Genomic DNA, 14,391 nt, shown 5'->3' with positions numbered 1-14,391 from the left:
AATGGTCGTCGAAAATAAAATTCAAATAATTATTTCAAGCATAATCTTACTGAGAGACAAAAAATTTCGAAAATCACAAACATTTACATGATCTCTCGAATATATATTTTTTATAGGAAAAAAAAATTTCATGTTTAAATATAAAGGTCAACTCATAAATCCCTCCTCTCCTTTCCTTCTCCCCATCCCCTATATCATCATGTCCTCCTCCTCGCCACCGGCGCCGGCACCTTCCCGTCGAAGAGCTCGTCAATATAACTCTCCAAGTCTTCCGCCCCGAACTTGACGTACTTCTCCGTCTGCCTCCCCGGCGTGAGGCACTGCGCAAACCTCCCAAGGAACGACCGGTACGCCGGCACGACCACCGCCGACACCGACACCCTCAGCTCCGACTGCAGCTGCTCGTCGCTCACCACCCACGCGCTCTGGGTCCGGTGTATCTCTTCGAACAACGAGTTAAAGCTCTTCAGCCTCTCTTTCACCACCGGCTTCTGCACGCCGCCCTTCGCCGCCGTCAGCCCCTCGTCTTTAAAGCAAGCGAGCACTTTCGCCCACGTCTCCCTCTGGTAGTTCTTATGGTATTGCCTCAGATTGGAGGACCTTTTTCTATACCACGTCTCGCCTAAAAGCATATTGATCTCGGATGAGCCTTTGATCTTTTGGGCTATGTATCTCCCGTTGTTCATGAGGAAGATGTTACTTAGAGCTGGATCTTTGTAGAGCTTAGACTTGGCTTCGAGGTTGGAGTCGAGGAGATCCATGAGCTCCATGAGTTGGGCGGAGAAGGGGGTGTGGTGGTCATGGAAGACGAGATCGAGTGTGTTCTTGTACTCGCATGCGTATTTGATGTAGTTCATGACGTAGCGAGTGAGAGGGTGAACGGCGCCGCCGGGGACCGGGGTCTTGGCGGCGTCGGACTTGACGGAGCCCTCGAGGTCGCAGAAGATTGAGATGGCGGCGTCGCCGAGGCGGGAGCGCACGGATGTGAGCTCGTCGGCAAGGGAGGAGTCGTCGGCTTGGTCGGGGAGGAGGGAGTCGATCGTGGGAGTCGCGTCGCGGAGGGCGTCGTAGATGTCGAGCACCTTGAAGAGCTTCTCCGCCGAGCGCTTGGTCATGGCAACGGCCTCCGGTAAGACGAGGAGGTGGAGGAGAACACCACCGGCGACGGTTTGGAAGAGGGTGGTAGATATATCAGGGTCAACGGAGAAGACCTGGAAATTTCACGGAAAAGTTTATTAGCTAACTTTTGGAATATCATACTTTTTATTATTAACACCTTATCTTATAGATATTTTCCATTTAACCTTCTGATTTGCTTTTATTGAATTAAAAAGGACCAATTTTAATACTTAGTAGTATTTCTATGTAGGTTAACAGTTAACACCTATTCTAAAAGGTCTTTTTTTTATATTTCTTTTGTATGCCCCCTTCTAAAGTTAACATTTATATATAGATATGGCAAAACATATGTGACTAATGACTACCAATCGGATTAATTTTCAAATTAAGTCTCAGTAGTTACTAGAAAAAAATTTAAGGTTTTTTAATAAAAAAAATTAATTTTATAAAAAATAGAATAAGTATATTCTCATTTATTTATTTTAAAATTATTCAAAATTTAACGGTTAGTTAATTCTAATATATATATATATATATATATATATATATGAGGTTCTAAAAATTTGTTATGCAATCTAACTAGCTAACCTGGTTGCAGAGGTCGTGCTCAGCCGGCAGGATAACCGAGACGAAATGCCGGAAGGATTTGATCCACGTTGCGATCGCTCCCTCCAACGACTCCCATGGCATCTTCACCACGTCGTCGATGCTCCCCTTCTCGTACCCGATGCTCGACACCGCCGCCTCCACCTCCTTGCTCCGCGCGGCGCTGAACACCTCGCAGCATTCCGTCCCGTACCCAGCTGAGATCATCGCCGCCGCAATATCGCGCAACTTCTCAACCGTCTCCTTAGGATACGCCGGACTGGCTTCGCAAGAACTCGACTCTTTAGGACTCGCCTCGTGCGGTCGACCGGAAGATCCGGCCTCGAGGAGCGAGAAGAACTCGTCCTCGAGGAAGCACATGGCGTGGTGGAGAACGCAACCGGATTTATTCGTTACGTTGTAGTAATTTGCGTCTTGAGAGAATCCCGATAACTCCAAATGCAACTTAGAGACGCGGTTAATGGCGTCGAGTGGGGGGAGTTCCTCGCCGTCGGATTCGTATTTGGCGATCTCGTTCTCCACCGCCGTGACGAACTGCTCGACGGCGGTTTCGGGTACTTGCGGCCGCGCGGCTTTCTCTTCTTTAGCATCTTTGAAGCGATCGAGAACGCTAAGGAACTCGTCGATTTGCTCGGAGAGGGCGGAGATATCGGGGACGTCGTCTTCGACCACGGTGCTTTCTTCTTCCTTCTTCTCCTCCTCCTCTTCCTTTTGCTCTCCTTCCTCTTTTGGTTGGTCAGGCTCGCACTCTTTGTCTTTTGTATCTTTGCTGTCGGGTTTGGAGAGCTCGTCTTCTTGTTGTTCTCGAGGAAGAGAAGATAGTTGTTGGGTTATTTCCATTTGTCCTCTCTTTCCTTGCTCTCTCTCTGGGAGGGTTGGAAGAGGAAAGGAGACGAGAGGGGGGGAGGAAACTTAGGAAGGAGGTGAACACATGACAGTTGCTTCCAAGGTGTTAACGAGTAATTTATGCTGCATGTTCCACCTAATTTTAGTTCCACGTTAAAAAGAAAAAAACTTTTTAAAATATACGTTTTGAAATTTTGTAAAAAGAAATTATAACAGATCAAAAAAATTAGTACATTAATGGTTAGGGAAAATATCTAACTTAATAAATTCCATATAAGGCGTATATAGTTGATGGCTTCCACGTAAGAGAGGAGGAGGTTTCCACGTCGGCTGTTCAACATACGCCTTAGTGGCATGCGGCGACCTGGGAAACGTGCGATCACGTTGAGTCCCGCTTGTCGAGCTGAGCACGACGGTCAGATCTATTCTGTGGGTCCCGCGAGACCCGGAGCGGCGCTGGGTCCTACGTAGCGTTGACTGGTCAGAGCTGATAGATGGGAAATTTTCAAATTGTTGGGTCTTTTTTCGAAAATTTCCTTTCAAGTATGTTTGGGTTCCGGTTCGTGCTCGGGTCCGATTCGATCCGCTCGATGCGTCGTCTCCTTCTCGTCGCGTTCGGGACGCGACGGAAGCCTTCCGCCCTCGCCGTCCCCGACTCCCGAGGCTTCCGCTCGGAGTCGGCTCTGGATTTGCTCCAATCGCACCCCGGAGTACTCGGCTCTGGAGACGAATCCAACGCGGGGTCCCACATCGCCCTCTACAACTACCCTTCTTTCTCCGGAGCCTACGCCGCGTGTTCTGCTCACCTCTTCCATTCCAGCCTCCGCCTCCCCTTTCTTGCCCTCCCCTTCTCCTCCTTCCACCCCTTCAGGTCGGTAACATCACCACCCCCTTCCTCTCACTTCTCATCCTCACTCCCTCCTCTTTCTCTATCTTGCAGTGCGGAAGATTTCACATATCGAGGCTTCGAGACGTGCTACCTTCTTGATTTCATCGGCCCGGATCGTTTTGCCGTTGAGATCTCTCGAATCTTTCCCCGGTAACTTCTCAAAGAAAAAAAAAAAGATTTTTTTAAAAGATTTTTATTGGGAAATTAGCGTTGCGGATTTGGATGGATTGAATACTGCAGGATTGTAGCTTTTGATCACCGAAAATCCACCTTGACGAGGATTTCGCAATTAGGGCAACTTCCGGATAACCTCGAGCTACGCGTCGATCCGAGCAAGAGCAGTGCTCGCGCCGTCTTTGATTACTTCAATGAGAAGTACTGTGAGATGAAACCGGAATCGGTTAGTTTAGATTTATTCTTTGAGGTTTGTATGATTAATTTATTGAAATTTATAGTTTGATTGATTGATAGGATGAGTTATCGAGCTTGTTGGAGGGGAAAGAATTGGAGCGGGTTGGAACCGTTATGAGTTATATAGAAGATGCCGACCTACGCCGTTGGGAGCTTCCTGACGCTAAAGAATTTAATATTGGAATTAGAGATGTGCGTGCGAAATTAAATTCTGTTACAAATCCGTATGTTTTTGAGCAGGTAGAAAAGTTCTTTCCTTTTCAATTACTGTAATGGCTGCTTATGGATTTGTTCTTTGTGCTGAATTTGGTTAGTTGTGTCTGAGAATTTCAGCTTCTAGAACTTGATGCAAGTGATTTGATCGCCAAGGGGAGGTCATATATTTGTTCCCGTGAGAATACCGCGAGTAAGCTGGTGGAGAAGCCTTTCAAGATTCAGCTGGGAAGAGGATTATACGGCGAATGCCTGGTACTTCTCAAGATGAGAACTTTGGAAAGCCTATTGCATTGGCAAACTTGGTGCATTTTAGGTTTTAATAGATTTTACCAGGGACCATGTTTTTGCTGTTGCTAGGCAATCAGGGCTGATGAAAATTCAAATCTGAGTCATGAAATTGGGTTGGAACTTAGCAGGAGAAGTGCAGCAGCAGGCTTAAGGTATAAGCTTCTGTTAGATAGATACAAGCCTCTTGCTTTATAGGACATACTGCAAGCTTTCTTCATTTTCTTCAGAACTCCTTTTAGTATAATAGGATGTTACAAGTCTGCTTACACAAGGATAAATATTCAGAACTTTAATGAAATAATCATCTGTTTTCACTAAATCATTTTCCCCCCTGCTAGGCCTATAGGAGCAGTTGTGTTTATGAAGACAGGTATTCTGAAGATCTGCTTAAGGAGTACAGACAATGCAACTGACACTTCAGAAATTGCTAAGGTGCGTATTATTTTACCAAAATAGTGTCGCTTCATCTCATGAACTTCTTTGGATAATTCTTGGAGCTGCATTGGTAATGCAAGGCCTATGGCGGGGGAGGCAAGCGTAGTTCCAGCTCCTTTACAATTAAAATGGATGAATACAACCACTGGACTTCTGTAAATTCTTTGAGAATAACTAAAAGGTAAACATGAGACCTTTCACTTTACCTGATAGTTCCATGGCTTGTACTAGTGTTTTTCTTCTACTATCTTCAAGTAAACTATGAGGCTATTAGCAAACTTACTTGCTTTAGAACCCAGTGAAAATTTAGATGAAATGATCAAGAGAAACTTGTTAATGTGTATGACAACCCTGTGTATTTGCAAAGATGGCCTATATTTACTCGTAGGATTAGGAAAATAAAATTCTTTTCTGTTGAAGTGTATATATTTAACTGTTTTATGGGAGCATATTGAATGTACTAATAATTTGCATTCTATTTGACTAGCACATCAAGCATTTAGCACTGTTCATATGGAATGCTGCTTTCACCTTATGGCACATCATTTGATAACTATGCTCAAGTTCTTTTTCTTTTCCCAGATCCAGACACTTCCAGAGCATAGACACCTTTAGATCTATGCTGTATTGAGGGGGAGAGATAGCAGGAAAACAGCACATTATCATCTTTCAGTTTAAGGTCATTGGGCAATCTGTTGCTAAGTGCTCCTTGAAACAGCGGCTGAGCATATGAGGGTCAAGAATTTGATTTGGAAGAGGACTGGAAAGCTGTTGCTCAGATGGCTCTGAACAGCAGCATATGCTGATCCATAACTTGATGCAAAGAAACAACCTCTCCCACCATTTCTGATAAAAAAAGAGCTGGAGAGAGATGGCAGGAAAACTGCACATTATCATCTTTCAGTTTTAGGTCATTGGACAAGCTGTTGATAAATGCTCCTTGAAACAGCGGTTAAGCATATGAGGGTCCAGGATTTGATTCAGAAGAGGGCTGGAAAGTGGTTGCTCGGATGGCTCTGAAAAGCACATATGCTGATCCAGAACTTGATGCAAAGAAATAGCCTCTCCCACCATTTCTGATAAAGAAGAGCCACATATAGACCATCAAGAAAGCATTAAAAGAATACAGTAGCAGGGGAAGGCTCCCCAGGATTTATATTTTATATTTTCTTTGCAAGTGTCGCATGCAAAGACTAACAAAGATTAACAGGTGATCTAGGATCATCAAGGGAGAGCATTTTTATGATTCCAGGAGCCAGCTTGATTGACTACTGCAATGAGTGTTTACTTATTCCTGTGTGTGTTAAGTTTCATATGTAACACATCAAGAGTTTGGTTTATGTAGTTTTAATCCCATCACTGATACCCTCCTTGGAGAGGTAGAGTTCCTTGTGTCAAACATGTCAAAAGAAATGAAGATGATGTTAATTTTGAATTCGAGTCTTGAATGAGAAAGAAAATAACACGTTTACATTTCTCATTTGTCTATAAAGATGTTATGCCATCTCTTTGAATACAGCTCTTGTTTCTGTAGTAAACATGATTGCTTGGTTCCTTGTTGGATCTCCTTAGTCAGCCATCACAGGTAAAACAAGGTGGAGCAATTCTCAAATCATGTTTTAGCCACTTGATAAGATTTGGTTTCCGCAAATGCAATCTAGAAAGATGTTTGTAGGATATATTATTTTGACAAATTTTTTGCTTATGAATTTTAGTCTAAGTTAATGGCCAGCAAGGGAAACCCACAAAAGCCATAAAATGGGCATTGTTGTATCATAAGATAAGGCGGAAGTGCTTCCTCCACCTTGTTGTTCTGTAAGAAGAGACTTGAGAATATTCTTTTACTCTATGTATTTCTCAGCTTCCTCTTGCTTCCACTTCTTTCTGAAGCTATGCAGTTCAGAGAGAACAACCAAATATGTGCTCACTTCAATGGTTCTGTCAACACAACAACAATCCTTCTGTGAATTTATGGTATATGATGGCAAATCTTTTCTGTCAGATAAGTATCACACTGCTTGAAAATTTCCTTCATATCTCAAATCCAATATAAAGATTGATATAGTATAATAGTATATGCCTTTGTGTTGCTTGGGTATCATATGTAAACGCCTGAGTAAGACTATGGAGATATAATATTTATGCTCGGGTTACATCTCTTTACTAAACAATTTTAATGTTTCAGAGACAATGACTGTAACGTCGCTATGATTATTTAGGGTTTCTAAGTGCTATGTGATATGTAAAGCAGAGAAAAGAAAGGAATTTGTGATTCAAGATGCTTGCTGAGAGAGTGAGAGATATGTCATTATCCAAAGGAAAATAGAGAAGAAAGCGATGTTCATTTTTTTTGGTCTAATGTTCCTGTAATCCACTTATATATCAAAGAAAATAAAGAAGAAATTAATGGAACGCAAATATACTGGCAGTAAGTAAGAAAATTTGAATAAATATAAACTAAAAATGCATGTATGCATAGGTCATTTTTTTATTTTTTTTTATTTGATAGATATTAAGCTCCTAGGCTAATTTTAGATTAGACAAAATGTTTGGTTCTCATATATAAGTTGGAATATTTGAGTCAACTCTCTCAAGAAATAGGCCACCAATGCAAAGGGCATAATCTGCCAGAGATTAACTGCAAAAATCGACGTCGCTGGATTTCAAACTCGAAAATACTCGTATAATAATACGAGCTTCTTTAACTAATATCAACTGCACGTTACTCTATAATTCCTACAAAATTAGTAGTACAAGGTCACCTCTCCGGAAAAGAAGGTGAGAGGGAGGACCCCGGCGGCGGCGAAGAGATACCGATAAGCTCCCATGGCGCTGCTGTTCATGCCGTCGTCCATAGCCAACTCGTAGAGGATGTTGACGCCGGCGATCGAGGACGATTTGGACCAACACGATTCCGGCCGCCGGCTTCAAGCCATAACTCCAGTTTTACCCGCTGCCGCTTCCCGAACTTGTTCGTCTCTCCATACGTGATTTGTTATGTGAGACGAAATGGGATCTTCTTGTAATCTTCTCATAAGATTGGCCGTTGGCCGGCGGCCAGAAAGTCCGGGGGACGTGAACGCCAGCAGTGTATCTGTACGTGCTTCAATGTGTCATATTCTTGGGAGTGGTGACGCCCATGAAGGTTTCGGCCATATTTGGAATCTTACCTTCACTGTCTCGAGAATCTTAGTCGTTATATTTTCTCTTAATATTAAGGAGTTAGTGGGCTAAGACAAAAGATAATAAATTAATAAGATACATTATATTTTAATATTATAGAATAATCTACAGAGTTTCCTAATTTACAAGAGTACTTACTAAAAACCTATAAAAGGAGCAATCGACTCATCTGGGTCAAACAGAATGTGTTATCAGATGCATAAACATTAGTCCTAATTACACTTAAAAATAAATACAAGAGTCATCAAATTAGATTAGAAAAATCAAATGGTTAGATGTACACTATCGATATATTGACATACATTCAATGCGCACCAAATCCCAAACTTGTAAGCGTAATGGATTTGAAATGAGTCTGCGTTTGCCGACTCTGCCATGGCAACTGTTTTCACCATTTCTCAGACAGACAGTGGACAAGGAGTGCTATGACCTCACAGAACTTGGCTCTACGACACTACATTCAACTTTACAGTTACATAATAAGCTTTACTTGATGATGACATTCTTCACATTGAACATTAGATAAAGCTAGCAGACGAATAGAGTCCAATCACAAGGCTTGATATATCAAAGAGGTGAAAAACTAATGCTCTTAACTGTATTACATTTAGATATGGCTGTTCCAGTACATCACTTGAGGAGTTAAATGAAAAAAGGGTATGCTATCAGCTTACCAAACAATTCAATGAATGAGTAGTAAACATGAAAGAGAGTAATTAATAACACCATAAATTGTGTTTCGCATCTGGGCTGCTGCAAATGGATTACATCATTAAACACTCGAAAAATCTGAAATTGTAAAGTAAGTTTCATTCCTAAAGCACCGTACAGCACTGATTGGTTTTCTTAGCCTGCTTGTAGAACATCTGTTGATGAATGAACAATAGGAAAACCAAGAATATCAGAGAAATAGTGTATGAAAATGGTAATTTGACCAATTATAACCTTAAAAATATAGACATAAAGTTTGCAATACACATACTAAGTGCTACTCAGATTTTACACACCTGTAGGTCTCCCTAAAGTAATTGTGTGATGCTTTCTCTGCGACAGTGTTTTCTTATGTTTTATTTTTCCAGAAAAAATAATATAGAATGTAGCTAGTGCCTTTTTGCATTCTTACCTGGGAAGCAGCGCTTAGATCTGAACTCTTCTCCACTAGGCTATCCAACCTCTCGCCCCATGCGAGCACACTATCAATGGTCTTATGTTGCAAGTGCATAATACAAATGATACAAAACATAAGCTGCACAGACGGTGAACTTTTATTAATAGCCACTAATATCTCTTGCTTATTATTTGATAGAAAGGCAAAATCACAACCAAGAGTATAACGGAAACAAGATTAGGTGCTTGAATTAATTGCTCCCATTTACTGAAATGTGTGCTGTGTATATATGTTGTTAATTTGCTGAGCTATAGCTTCGATATTTTCCTTTATTCAGAACATACTGAAAGCAACCACATCCTCTTTTCTTCATTAGCTATAAGAGGGATCCCTATCCTTCCATACATAAGGAAAGGAAGGCAAACGACATATCTTGGCACGGCCAGAAAGACCTAGCCAAATGTTCGTAATGCCACTTACAAGAATGATTTTGGTTTCATCCAGGTCCCTCTGAATTTTCAGCAACTTGTCAGCCTAAGAAAAAAAAGGCAGTTCATATATAAGAACAATTAGTGAAATAGACAGAAAATGATAAAATAGATACTTACACCCAATGCGAGTCTAGAAAATAGTAATGGAAGAGTGTAATCATATAACAGGCGTAGTGCTACAACAAGAGCTGAAAGTTTAACATCTCCTCTAACAAATTCAAGATTTCAAGATGTGAAAAACAAATATTCTAAAAACAATAATTAAGTTCATGAAGGATATATCTGGATGAAGCAATTCTGAAGCTATTTTACTTTTAACTACAATGCACTCCTACCAGAACCAAGAGGTGTGCTTCTCTCTCTCAACAAGATATAGAGAAATGAACTCTAGCATACCAGTTATTTATAAAAGTGTAACCAAAAGACTGCTCTCTTTTACAGTAATTTATGAGCAAAGAAAATGTCCAAACTTCAGCAATGACTCCAGTAGAAAAGATTACCCGCTTATTCCACTATTTATGATCACAACATCAAAAAGATTACAGACCTGAAATTTTGCTAAAGCATCATTCAAGTATGGCCATGGTTGAATCTGTCTGAGTTGTTCCCCATGACTCCACAATAGTTTTTTGATATTCATCTAGTACCTTCAAAAGTATTAATCTATTCAATCAGACTGCAAAGACTAACAGGACCAAATTATCCTTACATATGTTTACCTGGTCTGCACCAACCATCCACCACTGAGTATAGATAATTGATAAGCCATATCATCGTAGAAATGCAAGTAGAACATTGAGTACCAAGAAATGAAGCTCATATCTATAAAGACATAGGTAGTACAAGAAAATATCCAACTTATGTATTGAAGAAGCCCCATGAAATAAAATATTAGGCCTGCTTTGGTAAAGTGTTTTAAATTTTCTTTCCTGTCAATAAACAAACTATAAGAACTTTTCATGGGTACTCTACAACTTTGAGATTCTAAAGTCCTAGGAGAATAGATGCTACATTCATCTTTCGTGCATCCAAAATACATTAGCCAATCAATAATATTGACAATTGTACGACTTCTAATTTGTTGCTCTAACAACTGCATTAAGGTTTTCCTATTAATGCAACCTCCCAAAATCTTGAAACTCATGCACTAGGGCACACTTTCTTTAATGTGATTTTTAGTGAGTGCGAAACTGTGATGTAGTGTATGATGTTAAAAGGTGCTATGATGCGAACCGGAGCAAGTTAGACGGTATCATGGAAACATTAAACTTGATAGATCGAGTCTATTTATTTTTTAATTAATTTATAATGTAAGTCTTTAAAATAAGTCTAATTAAATCATGTGAATCTTTAAATCAAGTTAAATTAAGTTATATTCTTTAAAATAAGTCTAGTTAAATTAAGTAAACTTTAAAGAGAAGTCCAGTTAAGTTATATAAAATTTTAAAGTAAATCTTAATTCAAATCGTATTAGCCTTTAAAGCTAGTCATAGCATGACTCATTGTATCTGACCTCTATATATATAAAAATATTAAAAAATTATTTATTCATCTAAGCATTGATAAATTATTTTAACATTGAGTTTGTGTAAGAAGTATGAGTAAAATAAGCTAAAAGTAGTACATTAAACTCTCTCTCTACCGTACTCCCATTATCATTCCTCCTACAACCGGATCCACCATTTCCATCTTCTCCATCAACCATCATTCACTCTAACTGAAGTATGACTCTCTTATTGCAAATCGATTCAAATTGATCCATAACAATTTGGTATTAGAGCAGACCCTTATTATAGATATAAGCCTAATTAATCCATAACAATTTGGTATCAGAGAAAGCCCTTGTTACAAATCAAGCCTAATCGGTCCATAACATGCTAAGAATAGACATGACATCTGTTTGCACAACAAGGCACCGAAAAGGATGGCGAGCACAATAAAATACTTTTTGACATTAAGAATAAAATAGAAAAACATTTTGACTTACCATAAAACTCAAATTTCACTAGTTTTAGCTAGATAACACTATTTCTGAAAACAAATTCTGAACTAAGAATTGCAAAATTATAGCTGCCAAAACCATCTAAGATAACGTGACTGAACCATAAAGCACATACATTGTTGAGGATAATGATCATCCATAAATGCCAACGCACAAAGGCCATTCCGATTATAAGAATGCACCTTGTATTCTGGAGTACCAATCGAAAAAAGAAAAGCTTCAGTAATCCACACTTGAGATTAGTCCAGTAGAAATCCATAGAAATTGAATTTTAAAGCCGAACCTAGTCCCAAGCAATTCTCTAATAATCTAAGAAAACTATCAATGCAGACATCGTATCGGTGTTGTAAACTTAAAACCAAAGGGCATATCCATCTCAAGAGCAACAAGATTGCGAGGCCAATAAAACCCAAAGGAGCAAGATCGAACCGATCCAAACCTTCGTGCTGTACGGACTGGTGTTAGCCGGGGGAAGTTCTCTTGGCGAGGGTGCGGGCAATGAAGAGAATGAATTCCTTCGCAGCGGTCCCCTAAAAGTAGCCGAAATGGCTCACGTCGGAGGCATTCGCCAGCACCACCGCATCCGGCGATCGAGCACTCGAGGACAAGGAGAGCGGTAATCTTCATCGGATTAGAGAGGAAAACCTAGCGGATCGTTCCTCTTGTCGTAGATGCGCACATATATACACCACGTGACTACATAGACACTTTGATAAGATGAATTACGTTATAAGATGTTAAAGATCAGTGATCATACAACGCTGTCATAAAACGCTCCATGACGTGCGATGAAACATGAAACCATTTCCTCTCCACTTCCCCTCTACAACGAGATCCAATTACACAGAACGAAGCAAACCCTAGAGCACATCTAACAAACACTAAATTAAATCGTGAGATTTCGATATTTCAAGCCCTCTCCCCGCGAATCCTGCGAGCGAGCTGGATGTCCTTGGGCATGATCGTGACCCTCTTCGCATGGATCGCGCAGAGGTTCGTGTCCTCGAAGAGCCCGACAAGATACGCCTCCGCCGCTTCCTGCAGCGCCGCCACAGCGGAGCTCTGGAACCGGAGATCGGTCTTGAAGTCTTGCGCGATTTCCCTCACCAGCCTCTGGAACGGGAGCTTTCGGATGAGCAGCTCCGTACTCTTCTGGTACTTGCGGATCTCACGAAGTGCGACGGTTCCGGGGCGGAAGCGATGTGGTTTCTTCACGCCGCCGGTCGCGGGGGCTGACTTCCGGGCCGCCTTCGTGGCTAACTGCTTCCGGGGGGCCTTCCCGCCGGTGGACTTGCGAGCCGTCTGCTTCGTTCTCGCCATAGAGAGAGAGAGAGAGAGAGAGAGAGAGAGAGAGAGAGGATAAAAGGGGATTAGATTTAAAGCTACGATTTGATTGGGGAGAGACTGGAGGAGGTGAGATGTAGATGGGATTTGGGGGAGTATTTGTAGAGCGGGAAAGGAGGCGGGGAAGGAAGGAGGGAAAATTCGAACCAAAAAAAAAAATGGTGGTATTTGGCGCTTGTGGGTTGCGAGAGTGATCTCCCTACCGTTCGATTGGAAGGAAGCTGCCGATCTGGATGCTGTTTCAGGAGAGCACGCGGATCGCGATCCGTGGGAATGGTGGCTCCTTAATGGCGCGGATTCACTACAGGCCTGATGCAGGAACTTCGTGTAATCATGTTGTTGGCAAAAATGGATTGGCTAAAAACAGATGATGTGTTAATGAGGTGAAGACGGAGGATAACAAAATCACATCTATATTCTCTTTTTTTCCTTAATATTCTATTATAGATGCAGATATTAGTCGGACAATAAATATTAAATCACTCTGTTATATAGCATGATGCATAATGAAAACATACTAGAGATTCGTTTAAAAGGATAAATAGTAAGTTTTTATCCTACTTTTATTTTACCGTCTTTTAGACTGATTTGCGAAAAGATATTTTATTAAGGCATCGTATACTTTAGAAATAAGATTAATTTTATAATATTTTTTTTGGTTTATTTTCTGATATTTATCAACTCTGAAACTATTTTTAAATATAATTATTTTGGCATTGCACGGAGAAGTTTTGATTAGCTAAAATGATCAGTGAGCGAACGTGTTGTTTTACCTTGTCTCTAGATCTAATTGCACTGCATAAAATAGTAAAATTAACTCTTAAGTAATAATAATTTGGGGAATTACACCTTACCCCATTGTAATTTTGCTCAATTACAAACCAATGGTATAACTTTCACTTAAACACTTAACCTACCAAGTCTTTACTGCAATGCAATTGTTATTTTTTTTATTATATTTAACCAAACCATATATTAAATCTGAAGATCATCTTTAGAGTTGGTTAAGCTTTCTGTCACATCTAAAATAATACTTTTCAAATAATATAAATATAATAAATATATGCATATTTTTATTATATTAAAATTTATTAATATTATTTTAGATACATCGAAAAATATATATAATTTTCTATAATTTTATCTAGATCTTCAAATTTGACCTCTAGTGTAGTTAAATAAAAAATAATAATTTTATTTTAGTTATAATCATATAAATGTTACGTGCTTAAGTTAAAAATATATAAAAGTCATATAAAATTAAGCCAAACTACAAAACATAAACTATAATTAATCCTAATTTATAGTAAAATGAACCACTCTAATTTAACTTGAATGATATATGATAAATTTTTTGCTAGAGCATTATATGCACATAGTTTAAGTCGTTGGTACCTAACCGGATGACAAATTAAGTTAATTTGTCACTAGATTCGTTGAACATAGACGTTAT

At 39.9% G+C, this 14,391-nt stretch overlaps 3 protein-coding genes and 1 pseudogene across 3 annotated transcripts; 1 reads left to right on the top strand and 3 right to left on the bottom strand.

Annotated features, from left to right (window-relative positions):
• Window positions 1-167: 167 nt before the first annotated feature.
• Window positions 168-2,207, bottom strand: LOC140798099 (exocyst complex component EXO70C2-like). The gene is made up of 2 exons (XM_073151837.1): window positions 1,708-2,207; window positions 168-1,211 (listed from the first exon to the last, which is right to left on the bottom strand). Exons 1-2 carry the CDS (start codon window positions 2,083-2,085, stop codon window positions 198-200), a joined length of 1,392 nt encoding a protein of 463 aa, XP_073007938.1. The 5' UTR covers window positions 2,086-2,207; the 3' UTR covers window positions 168-197.
• Window positions 2,208-3,120: 913 nt separating this feature from the next.
• Window positions 3,121-6,286, top strand: LOC140798293 (uncharacterized). The gene is made up of 9 exons (XM_073152104.1): window positions 3,121-3,442; window positions 3,512-3,610; window positions 3,701-3,860; window positions 3,932-4,111; window positions 4,205-4,339; window positions 4,445-4,527; window positions 4,714-4,807; window positions 4,891-4,991; window positions 5,393-6,286. The coding sequence occupies exons 1-9, from the start codon at window positions 3,162-3,164 to the stop codon at window positions 5,439-5,441; spliced, it is 1,182 nt and encodes a 393-aa protein (XP_073008205.1). The 5' UTR covers window positions 3,121-3,161; the 3' UTR covers window positions 5,442-6,286.
• A 2,333-nt stretch (window positions 6,287-8,619) lies between these two features.
• On the bottom strand, window positions 8,620-12,221 carry LOC140797765 (VAMP-like protein YKT61; annotated as a pseudogene).
• Window positions 12,222-12,302: 81 nt separating this feature from the next.
• Window positions 12,303-13,006, bottom strand: LOC140797309 (histone H3.2). The gene has a single exon (XM_073150650.1). It carries the CDS (start codon window positions 12,912-12,914, stop codon window positions 12,504-12,506), a length of 411 nt encoding a protein of 136 aa, XP_073006751.1. The 5' UTR covers window positions 12,915-13,006; the 3' UTR covers window positions 12,303-12,503.
• Window positions 13,007-14,391: the final 1,385 nt, after the last annotated feature.

The sequence above is a fragment of the Typha latifolia genome, chromosome 11 (genome assembly GCF_019914945.1).
Source record: "Typha latifolia isolate L0001 chromosome 11, TyphaL0001v2, whole genome shotgun sequence".
Lineage (NCBI taxonomy): Eukaryota > Viridiplantae > Streptophyta > Magnoliopsida > Poales > Typhaceae > Typha > Typha latifolia.
This window is presented reverse-complemented; position numbering and strand designations above follow the sequence as displayed.